The sequence below is a fragment of the Mustela nigripes genome, chromosome 2, assembly GCF_022355385.1.
Source record: "Mustela nigripes isolate SB6536 chromosome 2, MUSNIG.SB6536, whole genome shotgun sequence".
Taxonomy (NCBI): domain Eukaryota; kingdom Metazoa; phylum Chordata; class Mammalia; order Carnivora; family Mustelidae; genus Mustela; species Mustela nigripes.
In genome coordinates, this window is record NC_081558.1 from 61,947,674 (window position 1) to 61,965,609 (window position 17,936).

General features: G+C 39.8%; 1 protein-coding gene across 2 annotated transcripts in view; it reads right to left on the reverse strand.

Annotated features, from left to right (window-relative positions):
• EXOG (exo/endonuclease G) overlaps positions 1-17,936 on the reverse strand; it is a 28,470-nt gene that overhangs the window by 3,961 nt on the left and 6,573 nt on the right. For both annotated transcript variants that reach the window (XM_059390532.1, XM_059390531.1), the window contains exons 4-5: positions 16,775-16,851; positions 14,877-14,991 (exon numbers count right to left, since the gene is read on the reverse strand). In XM_059390532.1, the coding sequence (XP_059246515.1) occupies positions 14,877-14,991; positions 16,775-16,851 (192 nt within the window). The remainder of the gene's footprint in view (positions 1-14,876; positions 14,992-16,774; positions 16,852-17,936) is intronic.

Consider the following 17,936-nt stretch of genomic DNA (forward strand, 5'->3'; position numbering starts at 1 on the left):
CAGCCCAAGAATGCCATGGCTATCTGCTGTCTGGCACGCATGAAGGTTCCATTGCCAAGACCAACTGTGGGACTGCAGGGAAGCCCCATATACAGGACTGATTTCTCCAAATACTATCTCTCAAGTTAGTAGAAGCAGCTGGTCAGAGCTCATTTGAGAGTAAAGTTTATGAACATACACAATCTATAAGCATGAAACCCTACAGCCCTCCAACAAGTCATTTATGCAGCTAGGAGAATGAACATACTCTTCAAGAAAAAATACTGAAGGTGAATTCTATGGAGGTCCACAGTTAGGCCACAGGTCACCAACAGATGTTACTGCAACAATACAACTCAGAGGGGCTATGGCTGGCACTGCTGGAAACACAGAAAGGAGAAAGATTTACAGTGAATGCCCTAGTGTCTTAAGAAGTTTCCCATCTAGAGGAGTCAACCCCCACTGCTTTCACGGGAGGCAGAATGTGGTCAGATGGCAATACAGGGCACAAGACAGCACTAAAGGAAACAAGGGACTGGACATGAGGGCACAGCTACAGCTGAGCCATAGTTCACAGTGGGGAAGAAGTTTAGTTGGGCTTCCAGGGTTAGCTGGGGAGCCAACAGTTAAGCAAATCCTTGATGCCACCTGGTGGACATCCTTCATCACTGCATCACAGCCTCAGATTCCCAAGTATTAGGAGCCCTCCAAACCATTCACTTGATTGTTTTCTCTCCTCCTGGACTCTCTGCCTACAAATAAATTACATATCAAGAATAATCGGCTGCCAACCAGGGCTTCTAATCAGAGTAATTAAACTCTAGCCAGAAGTATAGAAGTTTGACATTTTAGATTTATGAAAATAAATCATTTCTATGAGGTTTTCAAAAACCCACACAATAGCTAGAGGATGTCCAGTACTACTTTTAAGAATTCTCATGGGACACAAAAATTCCTACTAAGAACCAGAAGGCAGAATCATTTCACCTATGACCTTACAGTATTTCAACAAGGAGCTGTAAAATACTATCCCTAAAAATAAAGAGAAAAATGAAAACTTAGCCTCTATCTTCTCTGATTCAATCTGCTTTGTTCTTAGGAAGTAAGCATCTATAACCTGTTAAAATAGGAACTGGCAACATTTGGAAATTCAGAAAAGCCACTGTTTTTTCCTTGAATTTATGACTTAAACAAAATCCTAATTTTCAATCTATCTTCTTCGTAGACAACTCAACCTATGTAATAAAATTCTCCCAATTCTGGGAAAACTAGAAGTCTTTCATAAAATGTTTCTAGAAACTGCTAGGGACTGGAACCCCAGAGACCTGGTCAAGTCCTGGCTTTGCCACAAGGCTGCAAGTCATGTCCACTATCTTCCTTCTTCATTCATAAAATAGGTAATAACTACCTTCATGCTCCCCATCCACAAAACAGTTATGATGAAACAAAGACACTTTAGTTTCCAAAAGAAAAAAAAAAGGTTTTAAAATCCACAAGACCTATGAAAAAAGCAATTTTTGTAGTGGATGTCATTCAAAAGAAAAGATGTAATTGCATTCGGTACAACAGATGGTTCTGCTGAGGGACTCTGGGGAAACACAGCATCAAGCAAAATTAGACAAGTTAAAGGTGGACAACAGGTTTCAAGAGGAAGCAGGATGGACACAAATGACACCCTCAGCAAAGGACTTGGGGGATGAACACATACCAAGTCTTCAGTATCAGTAAATCAGCAACAATCTTTGTCATAGAAGATGTAGATATAAAAGTACTTTATAGAGGAAATCCTCACTGCTGTTAAAGTAGCAAAAAGTACAGAACTCTTGTCAGGATTGTAACAAAAAACTGGAAATCAACTGTGTGTAACTAGACAACACAATATACACAAGAGCCATAAAGGTGGCATGCACTCACCACCTACAGTTAGTTTGCATACGAGCTGGCCTGAGGTTTCTTTCTGTCCAAAAGACAGAAGCAACAATTTGCTCTCCCCCGCCCCAGCGCCACACACACAGGACTGGGCCTTCACACTGACTCAGTGCCAAAAGAGCCTGGCAACAAAGGACATTCAGGCTAGGTGTGCCGGTCATATACATAGAGCAACTGTTATGTAAATAAAATTAACCAGCAGCACAAGGAAAATACATGTACCTGCTACAATCAGATAGATATATTTGGTTACATTCCCCTGGTAGGACCAAAAAAGAAAATCCAAAAATAAAACTGTTGGACACATCAAGAGACCAAGCCCTTAAAAAGTCAAGCCAATCAAGTGAAAGAAATCATGACAGTGTGATAAACAGGGTCTCCACACCTGAGGGGACAGAGGAACAAGGGAAGAAGGGAGTCAGGACATGCGGGCAAGCTGGTAAGCAGGTGGTCAACCCTGTGTGGCACAAGCCTCTGGAGGAGCTTGTGCAGCAGTAGAGACCAAGGGAAACTGTGCTGCTCACAGGGGGTGTCCACGCCAGGAAAGGAGGCTGGAGACTGACTGCCTAGTCACAGGATAAGAAGCACCACCCTCTCAGACTGTCGATTCTACCTGGAGATGGAAGGTGGGAGTAAGGAGATACTTAGCCAGTAAAATCATTTATTTTTTTCAATAGAACAAACACAGAAATGAACAAAAGCTCTGCCTAAAGAGAAAACAGGAGATTTAAAAAAAAATTACTCCCGATCACTTCAGGTAATGCCTCATGATTCCTGGAGGCATGTTTTTAATTTCCTCCCCCTCTAGGAACAGTTTGGAATTAGTTTGGAGGGTATGCTGCGGAATGAAAACACAGACTGTTAAGCACTTCTAACATTACCACCACCGCCACCGAGTCGAAAAATTTAAAGCTCACTTTCTTGTCAGGTCAATTATAATGTTCAGGCCAGAATCTTCAGGTATGTTCACTTGTCTGGAATCAATCTCTTCTTGAAACAGGCCCATCAGGGAAAGCACATGGATGACCTCAGCTATAATAAAGGGGGTGATTCTGATTAGAGCTGTCAGAAGACTCACTTCTGATAAAATCACTGCTACTTATCTTCCCCTGGGCTCGCATTCACGCAAGTCCTATGAAGCTGGGATCCTTTCCTGCATATTCTAACAGACATTTCTGCCTGCCTATAAGGGATCCTCCTCTTGGCCCATTTTCCCTTCTTATTTTTGCATGCTAGCAGATATCATTTGCAAAGGCTCTCCCTCTTCACCATCTTCTACCTCCTGGCCTTAAGCTGCTGTACGGGAAGAGCACAGAACCCCTCTCCTACAGACTTTCAAGAGCTTTGAAGAATAATGCTACAGAAGAATTGGCGGCTCTCATACAAATAGACAGACTCATGTCTGGATCTCCCCTTTGATAATGACCAGCTATGTGACTTCGCCTTGACCCTTAGAAACCTCAACTTTCTTACCTATAAAAGATAGCCACCACTTCCTTGTAAGAACTGCCTCTGAGGACTGAATGAGACAGCATGTCTAAAACTGCTTGTCTGTTGGATGGTAGATACAGCCCTCCATTAACACCAGTTCACTTGCTTCACCTTCTCCACAGTATACACATACATGTTTCATTGCCCAGAAAGAAAACTAAATAAACACCCTTGTTTTTATATTCTCCTGAAATCAGGTTCAGAATATAGTTGTAAACAAGCAATAAATATTAAATGGCTGGATCTGATAAACAAAACACTTCCCCTGGCATTCTGAACTGCCATACATAATTGCAAGACATTCCCTTGAAAACAGGAATTCACAATTCAAATATTTATTCCTTGAGAGGAACAGAATGGTTTCTAGGGCTTGGCCATGCTGTGTCCCCTTTCTCAGCATCACTAAAGGACATGGTTTTATCCACAACTGTTTTATTATGAATAGCTAGAGAACAGCCTGAATGCTTTTGAGCTGGGCATTTAAGGTTTCACCCACCCAGCCCTAACCTTTCCTTTTATTTTTGTCTTCCTCCCTATATGAGGCTCTAAACCAGCTGTCTGAGGAACTTACTGTTGTTCATCACAAATCCTACATTTTCCTCTCTTGGTTTTGTCTCCCATGTCTCTTTTCCTTAACCAAATTTTCCCAAGTTTACGTGCATGTATGTGTGTAAACACATTATGTATAAAATGTTTGGCCCAACTAAATTCTTAATATGGCAGGCTGAAACCATTTTTCCAATTTAATTTGCCAAAGGATATTTTGCTTTCATGCTAAAAGATACACTACAGATTTTTAACTTTAAAATTCCACCTGAAAGCATTTGATCTGAAAAAATAACATCACATCTAACAAAAGCTGCATTACTACAGAGAAGGTGTTCATGAAAAACATAAATATAAGAAAGTAAACCACTTTGATGCAATTCTAAAAAATAAGAATAAAACACAATATCTCTCTCCAGGAAGATACACTCCTATCAACATTCACCTTTGCACACACATACACATAACACACACTAACAGGTAAGTGTTTCCTTTATGACGAGAGTCTATCAATCTCAAAAAAACACAAAGGAACAATAAAGATGAAGAAAAAACGGTGAGCCACTAAAGGCAACAGAATTTGTATACTATGTTCTTTGGGGCTCTCTCCACCCACTATAAAAGGCTAAAAATAAATGTGGTGAACACACATGACACGCCAACAGCAGACCGAGCACTCAAGAATCAACCTGTCATCCAGATCCTGGTTTCTAAATACCAATTCCCATTAAAAGGAACCAGGGCTCCTTGGAGAGACGGCTGATCCCAGAGTCTGGCCAAGATGAGCCTGGAATATCACGTTATGCCAAAAAGAAGAAGTGCTAAGAATATGATGAGGATGTGTCAAAGCACATGGGAGATAGCCTTGAAAGGGCTCCCACTGGCCAAATTGAAGACAATTTGAGCATCAAAATGAATACACAGTAGATTGATTAAAAACTGAATTAAATAAGAATCCATCAGTTCATACTGATATAATAAGAAGGAAAAGCTCTTTCCAGGGTACCTGGGTGGCTCAGTCATTAAACATCTGCCTTTGGCTCAGGTCATGATCCCAGGGTCCTGGGATCGAGCCCCACATCGGGCTCCCTGCTCAGTGGTAAGATTGCTTCCCCCTCTCGCACTCCCCCTGCCTGTGTTCCTTTCTTGTTGTATCTCTCTCTGTCAAATAAATAAAATCTTAAAAAAAAAAAAAATAGGAGAAGCTCTTTCTTACAGTAGAATGTCAATTACTAACAGCAGAAGACGTAAGAATTAGAAAATCATTACTGGGCAACAATTATAGTAATAACTGATTCAGGCCAGAATCTTCAGTGGCTGCTAAAACTCGCAAGTGATAATTTGAAGAGATAAAGAATACTTACAGGGTCTCAAAGGGCGACCACAGATATCAGATTAATTTCAAAGGGGAAATGATAGCAGCAGTGAAGAAATCTAAAGGATACTACACCTTTATCAAGGAATCTAAGTTAGTATCGCCAGTAACAGGACAACCTGACAGTGTACGCAAGCCAATGCCAGTGTTCTGCCCGAAACATCACTGAATCTAATCAGAGGAACAACAGACAAACCCAATTTGAAGAACATACTACAAAACAACTGGCCTATATTTGTCAACAATGTCAACATCATTAAAGACAAAAAGGCTGAGATTAAAGAAGACTAAGGAGACATGACAGTTAAATGCAATGTGTGGTCCTGGACTTCATTCCAAATCTGGGGGAAAAACTGCATGAAGAACGTTACTGGAGCAACTGACAAAATGTGAATATGGACTGTACTATGGCTAATATTCTTATATGTTGAATTTCATGAACTTGACAACTATACAGTGGTTACATGAGAGAACGGAGCATCTAGGGGAAAAGAGACAAGGTATCTGCAACAAACGCTTGAATGGCTGAGAAAGTACTGAGAACGAGGTGTGTACATGGAGCAGAAGGAACAAGACCTGTAGAATGCTAAGAACTTGTAAGTCTAGGCAAAACACATTAGGGGGTTCTCCACTCTGACAACCTTTCTACAAATTTGAAATTATTTCAATGTGAAATGTTAAAAAGTATCAATTTGCTTTGCCAAGGATGTGCAAAAACTCATGAATAAAGGTTTCCAGTTCAAGATGGCAACCTGGACCCAGGCTTCTGCTTCTCTCTCCCCTAACCCCCATTTAGAAAATACACACATACACACACAATGGCAGCAAAAAGGTCTGACACAGAACCAACTCATGCAAGTGCAGAGAACTGCAGAGTCATGCATTAGTGGACTAAGAAGTGTCATTAATTTCTGGAAGATGGAGGAGCTGACAAATTAGATAAAACTTGAGAAGAGAAGTCAAAGTTTGGATTTTCACAGCCCCTTACACTGTGCTCCATCCAGTAAGTAAAGGGTGTCAAATCAAGGTGTGTGACTGAAGAATCCATCTCCAGAATTATTGTGCAACCAACAAAAAGCAGCACGCCTTTGTCTTGCCTCCAGGATGAAGCTAGAAAAATATTCTCTAAAGGGATGCTTCTCAAACCTTACAGTGTATGTAAAACTGCCCAGGATAGCCAGTCACACCTGCAGATTCCTGAGTCCCACGGCCAGGATTTTAGGACATTTTCAGACGAGAAAGTTTACCATCCAATGACTCTTCCAGAATCTGAGGATGTACTCCAACAAAACAAAACAAAAAAGGAATCCAAGAAGGGGTAAGAGGGAGCCCAAGATAAAAGGGACCTAAGCCAGGAGGGTACTGTTAAGGAAAGACAGATGTGTAGCTGACTGAAAACTACAACAGCTTACAGAGGTTGCCAACGGGCAGTTCATTATTCCCTCAACATTCCACTCATCGTTCCCTTCTTGAAATGCTTTCTTCACTTACCTTCTGGGACACCACTTACCCTGGATTTTTCTCCTGCCTCAAAAATTGTCCCTTTTGTCTCCTTTGCTGGACCCTCCTCTTCTTGACTTCCAAAATGTCTGAAACCCCCCAAGGTTCAGACCACAGATCTGTTCTCTCCTGCCTGTGCTCACTTACATGATCTCATCCTAGTGTTAAATACCACCTCTAGGGCTGACCACTCCCATGCAGATCGCCACTTCAACCTCTCCTCTCTGACAACCAAACTCACAAACTGCCCTGGACATCAAATTATCTCCCACTCCCATAGCCAAAACCACCCAACTTGCAGCTTCCACACCTGCTTCTCTCTGGTCTTCATAACTTCAGACTGAAAGCCTAAGTGTTATCCTGACACTTTCCCTCTTAGTCTACAACTTACCCATTAGAAAGTACCATCCGTTCTACTGCAAGGCACATCCTAAATCAGAGCATTTCTCCCCATTTCTACTACCACCCCCTAGTCAGGCCATTGTTACTTCTCATTTAGACTACTCCGTCAGCCTCTTAAGTGGACTGGCTACCAGAGCAGCCAGACTGGGCTTTGCAGATCTAAACCATATTGTGCCACTCTCCTGATCAGCGTCACAGCTCCTGAACACAATCTGCAATCTGGACTTCTCTCCATTGCCTCCCCCTAACTGCCCTCCTTCAGTGCTCTCTCTGCCCTTGTTACACTGGCTTTCTTGCAACTCCTTGAATACACCAAGCTAATCTCACTCACTCCCGTGAGTTCTCCAGCACTTGCTGGAGAACTCCTCATAGAGGTTACTCTCTCACTTTACTCAGGTGTCTGTTTAGTCTCACTACCCCTTAGCAGCCTATCCTGTCTTTCTTTCCCACCCCCGTGTTCTCTTCTTCTAATTATGGCATTTTGTTTATTATGCATCTCCTCCACTATAACCTGAGCTCCCTAAAACATACAGCCTTGTTTACTGCTGTTATCAGAGATGCCTAGAACAGGGCCAGGTATACAGGAGGAGCTTAATAAATATTTGCTGAATAAAAGGAAGGATAGAAGGGAGGGTGGGAGAGAAGAAGGGATGGCAGGGAGGAAACAAAAGGTTCATATTAGAACAGAAGTCAGAGGGCTCCAAGAATGATGTCTTCAAGAAGAAACTGATTTCTCTTTTTAAAAAATAGTATGATAGTAAGGTTAAATGGTCCGAAATAGAAAGTGAAAGCAATTACTACATTTTAAAGTAGCAATTATAATACCATGCCACCTTTACTTTCCTCCCCTTCTCAGACTTTTGTTGTTTGTGGTAACATTTATTTCTCCAATGGCACAGACTTAATATGGATTATACCTACTGCTTTACAGATCCAAATGTTCTACTTAAACATTAATGGTACTATACATACTGCTTTTGTATTTTCAACAGAGCCAGGATTATAAAACTCAAAGACCAATAAGAGCTAAACAGGAAATGTGAATGGATGGACTGGGCCAGGAGAAGACATGACGAATGGAAGAACATGTGCTCCACTGAAGGGGAAAGCTGCTACTGTAGCTAGTGAATACACCTACCTACGGGAATCTGTGCCAAGTGTTTTGAGTCCTCTGTTTTTAAGAGAAGCTAATATCTAGACTTTTATGTGAAGCCTCCCAAGTATGAAAAAATTACCAACATACTCATACTCAACATATATAATTCAAAAACAACATACTATGGGAAGCAAGTCAAAGCATCTATGGGGGCTGGATGTGCCACAGGAGGCCTCTGCCTTAGATGTCAGCTACAGGTGAAACTCAGACCAAATTATAGCTAGCAAACAAATAAATGCTATGAACCTCAGTAATACATAAGTGACAGATCAACAAGTAAAAGTTTAAGTATATTATATAAAATTTATGATGTAAAGTTTACCAATAGAAGAACTAAAACTAACATGAATGACAGATAATGGAACAATGTGTGAACTGAAGAAATTTCATTATTTTGTGTGATAGCATCAACAGAGCCTATTTAAAATGGGCAAAATCAAAATTAAGAAATACAGTTTAGCACCCATTATTCCCAGATAGAGATAATCAGCATAACTAGGAAACTACACAGTGGGACTAGGACCAGGAGCTAACTATCCCTCTCATACCTTACACTATTTGAATTTCATTATGATGTCATATACTTTAGGGTTTAAGGTTTAACATTTTCATTACTATGTACATAGAGTTCCATAACATATTTTTAAAGTTTAAATACAAGGCTCATTAAAAGACCAGCAATTACGGCACCAGGGTAGCTCCATCAGCTAAATGTCTGCCTTCGGCCTAGGTCATGATCCCAGGGCTCTAGTATCAAGTCCCAGATCAGGCTCTCAGGTCAGCAGGGAGTCTGTTTCTCCCTCTCCCTTTGCCCTGCCCCCTGCTCATGTTCTCTCTCTCTCATGCTCTCTCAAATAAAATCTTAAAAACAAAACAAAACAAAACAAAAACTGGCAACTAAAGTGGTGCCTGGGTAGCTCAGTCAGTTAAGCATCCAACCCCTGATTTCAGCTGAGGTCATGATCTTGAGGTCCTGAGATCGAGCCCCGCATGGGGCTCCGTGCTCAGCATGGAGTCTGCTTATCCTTTTACCTCTGCTCCTCCCCTGCTCACATGCTCTCACTCTCTCTCTCTCTCTTTCTCAAATGAAAAAAGTCTTTAAAAAACAAATAAAAAGACTGGCAATCATGGCTTCAATGCCATGGAGGGAAGGCATGGACAAAAGCATCAAAATTAAACTATGTTTAATATAAGTATTTAATATCATAACTTCTAACTTCTAATACATAATTAATGAAGAATAGATTCAACGGTTTTCAAACTAACAGAAAGGCATCTGCTCTCTAAAGTTCTGTGTAAGAGAAAGGAAAAAAAATAAAAGAAAGAAACTAAGAAATTCTTCCTTACCAGAATCTTTCTAATTCCAGTACCCTGCCCCATGCTTTGATAGAAGAACACATGTCAAATTAATAACCTGGGGAGCCTGGGTGGCTCAGTCGCTTAAGTGTCTGCCTTCAGCCCAGTTCATAATCTCCAGGTCCTGGGGTCAAGTACCATGTCAGGATCCCTGCTCACAGGGAGTCTGCTTCTCTTTCTCCCTCTGCCCCCCTCCCTGCTCATTCTTGTTCTAATAAATAAACTCTCAAAAAAATAACCTTATATAATTTATAGTCTAAATATACTGTATCTTACAGATACTGAAATTTGAAATTCTTGATATGACTATGAACATTTCCTGATTTCAGTACAAATTAAGTTTCCTTTTCTGTTCTTTTGTTATTACTCATTTCTGATGCTTCTAAGGATGAGAAAAGCAAAAATGTACACTTTCTCTGTCATGACTTCTGGACTCCAGGCAGATTGACACCAACAGAAGTGGAAGCAGAGAAAATCACTGGAGGCCTCTACTATACTGCAGTGTTCAGAACTTCAGCAAAATCTGAGTAAAAGTTATGAAGAAAGAGATCTGATAATAGTTGTTGACTCAAAGAAATTAGGAGAGATGACTTGTGGATATGAATTCCAGGAAGAAAGGGAGAAAGTAATCAAGAGTATAGTTTAAGGCATGTCATCTACAATTCTGTATACATTCCTCCTCCCACATGACAGGCACTGGAAGATTTGCTGGATTCAAGAGTGGCCAGTAAGCATGCACCCTTCCTATAAATTACTATAGACATGGGAAACTAACACTACAGGTTCAGAGTCCCAGAACTTGAAAATAAAGACCTAAGACCAATGCGGTTTTCACAGAAAAAACAGAAAACAAGACTATTATTCAGAGTCTACTCTTCAGGAAGCTGATCTTGACTGCTCTTCCACATTTCATCACCCTGACACTAATTCGGGTAAGGAAAGCTGACAGGTCTCTTTTGAAACTCTTTAAGCCTTGAATAGCAGTCACTGATAAGCTATTTAGGAGAAGCAAGGTAAGTCTTTTTATTGGTTATTTTTATATATTCCAGTGTAATGAAGAATTCCGGTATAGAAAAGATATATTAAAATACATGTACATTATGTAAGTTTCATTCTCAATTAATTTCAAATACAGAGCTTACAAGATGAGCACAAAGATCACCTGTGTGCCCTTCACAGATTCATCAAATGTTAATATTTTGCCCAATTTCCTTGATGATTCTTTCTTCCTCTGTATTTTTCTTTTCCCTAAATCCTTTGTGTTTTCGTTTGTTGCTTCATTGTTTTTGCAACTAAAGTGATAGAGGCTTTTTTTTGGTTTTGTTTTTTTGTTTTTTACAATTTCATTTCTTTATTTGAGAGAGAGAATGAAAGAGAGCAAGCATGGGACTGGTCAAGATCAGAGGGAAAAGCAGACTCCCTGCTGAGCAGGGAGCCCAATGCAAGGCTCAATCCTGGGGCTCCAGGATCATGACCTGAGCCGAAGGCAGTCGCTTAACCAACTGAGCCATCCAGGCACCCCAAAATGATAAGAGTTTTAAGTGAAGATACAGAAAAAGAGTGCGAGGGGTCCCAACAGGACAGGACTCCTTCTCTAAACCCTATGAAAATAAGTCACAGCACATCCTTCAGGATGTATTTCCTAAGAGCAAAGACATCTGTTTATATAATTGTAGTATGATTATCAAAATCAGGAAATTTAACATTGATATCATATGATGATCTAACCTACAGACCTCAAATGTTGCCAACTGTCCCAATAACGTCCTTTTTAGTAAGATTTCTATGCTGACTTGAGATCTGACCTGAGATCAGATCTTGTTTTCAGGACTCTTTAGACTATATTAATCTGGAATAGTTTCTCACCCTTTGTCTTTTATGATCCTAACATGTTTGAAGAGTACAAGGCAGCTGTTTCATAGAATGGCCCCCCCGTGGGGTTTGCCTATTTCCGCATGGTGAGAATCACTGCTATGCTTTTTGGCAAAAATACCAGAGAAATGATCCTGTATTCTTCTCAATGCATCACACCATGAAGCACAGCTTATCAGTAATCCTGTTACTGACAATATTAACCTTGATCACTTGATTAAGGGGAAGTTTCTCCACTGTACAGTTATCATTTCTTGCTTTGTTATTAATAATTTGTGAGAGACTCTTTTAACTATATAAACTTCCTCTTTCTCACAAAACTTTCACTCACTAGTTTTAGCATCCACTGATGATTCCTGTCTGAATCACTTATTACCATGATGGCTACAAAATGATTTTTCTCTTTGATTCTTATAAATTTGTTAGTTGACATTCTATAGTAAGCAGAATTTTTTCCCTACATTCATGTATTTACTTATGTGTTAGAAGTAAGGATTCTTATCCAACTCAGTAGGTCTATAGCCCATTATATATATATATATTTTTTTTTTTAAAGATTCCACTTATTTATTTGACAGAGAGAGATCACAAGCAGGCAGAGAGGCAGGCAGAGAGAGAGGAGGAAGCAGGCTCCCCGCTGAGCAGAGAGCCCAATGCGGAGCTCGATCCCAGGTCCCTGAGATCATGACCTGAGCCGAAGGCAGCGGCCCAACCACTGAGCCACCCAGGCGCCCCCTATAGCCCATTATATTTTGATATCAAATAGCCCCAGACATGGTAAGGTGGAACTCCTGCAAGCTGATGTCTTTGTCTTTTTGACACATTCCCTCTATTCTGTACTTTCCCTGAACCAGCCCTGGAATCAGCTACTTCCCCATGTGCCAAGTTCTTCCAGTAGGAGATGGTATTTTAGAGATAAGATCTGGTGTCAAGGTATGTTCACTGCTAACTACATATCACTGCTTCTAGGCCCATTTAGCAGAAAGACCTGCCAAATACATAACATTTTGTGTACATTATATTTTTTAAAATTATATCCAACTGAAGAAAAGCAGCATATTTTCCACTACAGCATTTGGCGAACACATACCTAACAAAAATATCCACCCAAAAAAAACTGTTAGTGAAATGCTCTTTCTTATTTACTGGTTAATCTTTCCTTTTAAACTTTGGATGAATTTTCTGTCCACTACACAGTAAGCTAGCATATAAGTTTTGAATTTTATGAAAACAAAGCACACATAAAACTAACTTGATCACTTAAGGTTTAAAAGTCAGGAGAACCTCTTTTCTAGTGGGAAAAGTAAAGAGGATTTACAAAGCTCAAGAATAATTAATACTTAGGGGCACCTAAGTGGCTTAGTTGTTAGGTATCTAACCTTCAGCTCAGGTCATGATCCCAGGGTCCTGGGATCAAACCCCAGATCAGGCTCCCTGCTCCACAGGAAGCCTGTTCTCCCTCTCCCATGCGCCCTGCTTATGTTCCCTCACTCACTGCGTCTCTGTCAAAAAATAAAAAAAAACTTAATAATAATAATTAATATTTTAAAAATAAGAGAATATAAGTAGCTTTAAGCCATTTTTTCTTTCTAATGTGACAAAAAAAATACTAGAATTAAATTAGCAAATTGATCAGAGGAGAGAAATTAATCTGCTTAAAATACTAACTCCTTTGCCACTTCTTGCCTCCCATCAGAACTCCTGGAATACTCTGAGGGTGAGAACGCCTGTGTGAACACCCTGGCTACTTACACATCACTGTGCATCTGATTCAGACAGGCTGATAAAATATAAGTGAAGAGGGACAGAACATACCCTACAGTTTTGTGAGAGTTTTTTTCCCCCTAAATCTGTTTCTCAGGTCATTTAATTATATCACAGACTCTCTGAAGTAATCATATAACCTAACCAGTATTTATTAAGTATCTGCTTTATTCCTAGAGCTGAACTAGGTGTTCCTTCCAGGTGTTCTCTGACCTGGAGGGAAGTCCTTCAATCCCTCTGAACTTACTCCATCACGTGTCCGCACTCCACCCAGTCCCCCACCCTGTACAGATCTCACAATATCACTGTATCAATTCAGCTACCCTTCAGGCGCAAACTTCAGTCTTCCACATCAACACCAGATGCATAAGCCCTCATGCCACTCATTATACTCTTCTAGTTTAACCTCCTTCCTTCAGTCTATAAATTTCTTAAATATCTTGCATGAAAAACACATTCACCTTTTTAAAAAACTCAAGCATCTAAAAGAAAAGCTGGTGCTCCCACTTTTCCACTCACTGCCATCTAAATGTGATCCTGAAATTTTCCTTTTTCCTCAGCCAAAAAGTGAATTCATTATTATACTTTCCTCTATTCCTCTAACATCCTCACTCAGCTGCTTGAGTTGGGTCCTGTGTCTGTTCTCATATGAACCACGGAAGCAATGTCCCATTCACCTCATCTCTGACTTCTCTTTCAAACACCCCTTTCTCACCCACCTCTCTGCAGAGTGCTGTCAGAATAGTCTTCATAAAACCCCAAACAAATCACATCTCCCATGCTTAAATCTATGACTTCTCACTGTCTAAAAAGTAAAATCCAAGCCTTCATGGAGTACAAAGCCCTCTACTATCTGGCCCCTGTCCTGTTGTTGTAGAAATCCTCATCCCCTGTGGGCCACCCATACTCTTTTGTACCCAATCTAAGCTCCAATCTTTATCAATGATACCTGTATTCCAGAACTATGCCGTCAAATCACAAATGTCCTCTGCTGACACTGTTCCAGCTTTTGAAATTCCCATGCTCCCCTCCTGACTCAGTTCACTCTTTTTTCCCGTTTTTAAAAATTTTAAGTCCAGTATAGTTAACATGTAGTGTTACATTAATTTCAGGTATACAACACAGTGACTCACCAACTGTCTACTCTTACTCATCTGTCAAGATCTAGATCAAAAATCACTTCCTCTGTTAAGTCTTCCAAAACCACACCAACAGAGTTGGTCAGTGCTCTAGTGAAAGCCCTGATCTGTGAATTTATCTCTAGTGCAGCACATCAGACTTTAATATTAGTGATTAACTAGTAACACTTCTGTCTCCCTTCTTTTTCTCCCTTTCTAAACTGTGAGCTCCCTAGAGTCAGTAACTACTTTTTAATCCATCATTAATTATAATCCCTGTGCCTATCATTCCAACAGGTGTTTAATAAATAAATAAAAAGAAAAATACACAACGAAATTATAATCTCATACAAATAACATAAGCCTGAATGTTAAAACATGTCCCTACCTGGTAACTAACTGTTTTCTTTCCATCACTTCCAGTCTGAGGTAAGGTCAACGGTCCAGATACTATCCAAACATCTTCAAACCTTTCTGTCAGTTCTCGACAGTACATTTCCATTCTGAAAAGCAAAGCAAAAGAGGTGTGATATTCACACAGACATAAATATAAAAAAGAAGCAAACCATATCAAATCCCTAGGAAAGATACATAGGAATGCTGAATTTGACAAATGAATGTGAACAAGTGAATATTACACAAAACACTAGTAGCATATAAGCAATTATCTCCCAAATTCTTCGCTGTACAAGAATACTTAAAAATTACAGGCACTCACACAACTACCTACATTTTCCTGTGTGTGCATTCAGTGTACATTTTAGAACTCAAATTTTGTTTTGTCTTCTCCCTTCTCTTTCTATGTTGTAGTTCTCAATCTTTTCTGAAGTTAATAGATACCATTTCAACAAGTTGAAACATGGTTATTTATTTAACCATTCCTATTGTGGGGTAATTGGGTTTATCCTAACAATTGTTATATAATGCAACATTCCTTAGGATAAATTTCAAGGGCCAGAATTGCTTTATAAACATATTTCAGTAACACTTGGTTATATGTAAAAGTAATATTTTAATGGTATTTTACCAATTTACTATATAAGCTACAAAATATGACACCACAGTTTCATGGCAATCTTTACAACACTGGGATTTATCAATTAAAAATGGTTTTGCTAATTTACTAGCTAAAAATGGAAAGTAGGTTTAATATGCACTTATACTGCAGTTGGGAAAGATTTATGAGCGATAACAATCCAAGTCATCATCGCTCAGCTTCCTTAACTAAAAAGTAAAATCAGCAGTATTACACCTCACAGCATATATGCCTAACTATCAGGTAAATTATTCTCCCAAAGATATATCCCTTGGGAAAGGAAAATGTTAAATGCTTCCACAAGAATGCTACCAGTCAAAATAAAAAGGAAACTCCATAAGACAAATATCCCAGATCTTTGATACATAATCTGCAAGGCTTAAAAAAAAAAAAAAAAAAAAAAGGAAACCTATAGATTAGTAAGAGTATTAAAAGAACATATCTATATGTGGACCTTGTTCAAATTCTGATTCAAACTAATCAACCAGAAATAAAAAATTAAGGGCAATAACAGAAATCCTTATCTTCTAAATATATATATTGAAGCATTTATAGATAGAACAATACAGCTGTCTCCTGCTTAATGAGTGGAGTAAGGGAGGGTATGCAGACAGAACAAATATGGAGCCATGACTGCTCAAGTCTTCAATGTGGGGTACTCTCTTAATTATTTTAAACCATAAAGTACTGTTTAAGGAAAATGCAAGGGCCTGAAACACCCTCAATCAGTGCTAGCTTTAGATGCTTAAAGAGATCCCCCAACAGAACTCCTCAGAAGTATCAAAAACCCGCAAAAAGCCCATGATTTTATTGTCAGGTTCTATGAAAAACTGGTCAAGTTTAATTGTACCAAAACTTTTTTAAAAAGCTCAGCAACTCTTGAAATACAAGTAGAAAAAAATACAGTGTCCTCTGGACATACTCAAAAATCTCTTACTAAGGGATTCACAATATAAAATGGAAAAAAAAAATCTCTTACTGCTTCAGTAATAATATTTTGAATAGTTTCTTCCAAAACTTGACTTCTGACCAGTGGCAAATATGATCAAAATGGCTGGCGGTTTTGAAGTCAGTACTGCCACAGACAACCGTACTCCTGGCATACAGCAAAGACAACTAGTCCAAAGTACTTAACTTCAGTAGTGCTAGCTTTTGCTAAACAGAGAAACAATTGATGGGTGCACTAGTACATTCTCCTGGTACATCATTCCTCTCCCATAGAATCGTATTTTAAAACTCTCACCCCTCACCTGTTCCAATATCCAGCATTATTATCAAAATTCTGAGGCACAATATTAGAAAGGTAAAAGGTTTCAGCCATGGCTTTCTGTGAAAAGAAATAAAAATAGTAACTTGCAATGAAATGCCTCCTTTGAGATTTTACAAAGAAACTCTGAAAGCCAGTTCCTTTCATGTTAGCTTAAGGCAATTACAGTGACTACTTGTTCAAATAAATGAAAGCCATAGCTATTCCAGGTCAGAAAGCTCAATAATGATTATTCATAACAGGGGTATAACAAAATAAGTAGTCTGGTGTGCTAGCTTTTTTTGTACTTCCTAAAATTCAAACCAGTGATGCAGACTCTAAGAGCAAAGTTTCCAATATAAAGCTAAAGGATAAATTCTGGTGTTTAGCCTCTGGCAAAGAGTTTCTCCATAAAGGTCAACTTTCAGAAATTTTATGTAAGGAATACAGTACAAACATATTGGTTCAAAGTGGTAGAGAAGATGAGTGCCTGGGTGGCTCAGTGGGTTAAGCCTCTGCCTTCAGCTCAGGTCATGATCTCAGGGTCCTGGGATTGAGCCCTGCATCAGGCTGTCTGCTCAGTGGGGAGCCTGCTTCCCCCCGCATCACCCCGCCGCCAGCCTCTCTGCCTACTTGTGATCTCTCAAATAAATAAATAAAAATCTTTTTAAAAAGGGGGGGCAGAGAAGAATTCCTTGTTCTTCTGAATTTCTGGCCACTAGGTGTTCATTCATTTCACATTCCTGAAAGGCTGTCATCATTATTTCCTTCCACTGACCTGTATTTTTTCTTTTTTAAAGATTTTATTTATTTATTTGACAGAGAGAGGTCACAAGTAGGCAGAGAGGCAGGCAGAGAGAGAGGAGGAAACAGGCTCCCCGCTGAGCAGAGAGCCCGATGCGGGACTCGATCCCAGGACCCTGAGATCATGACCTGAGCCGAAGGCAGCGGCTTAACCCACTGAGCCACTCAGGTGCCCTTTTGAAGATTTATTTACTTGAGAGACTGCATGAGAGGGGAGAGGGTCAGAGGGAGAAGCAGACTCCCTGCTGAGCAGGGAGCCCGATGCAGGACTCTTTCCTGGGACTCCAGAATCATGGCCTGAGCTGAGGGCAGTCGCTTGACCAACTGAGCCATCCTGGCGCCCCTCCACTGACCTGTATTAA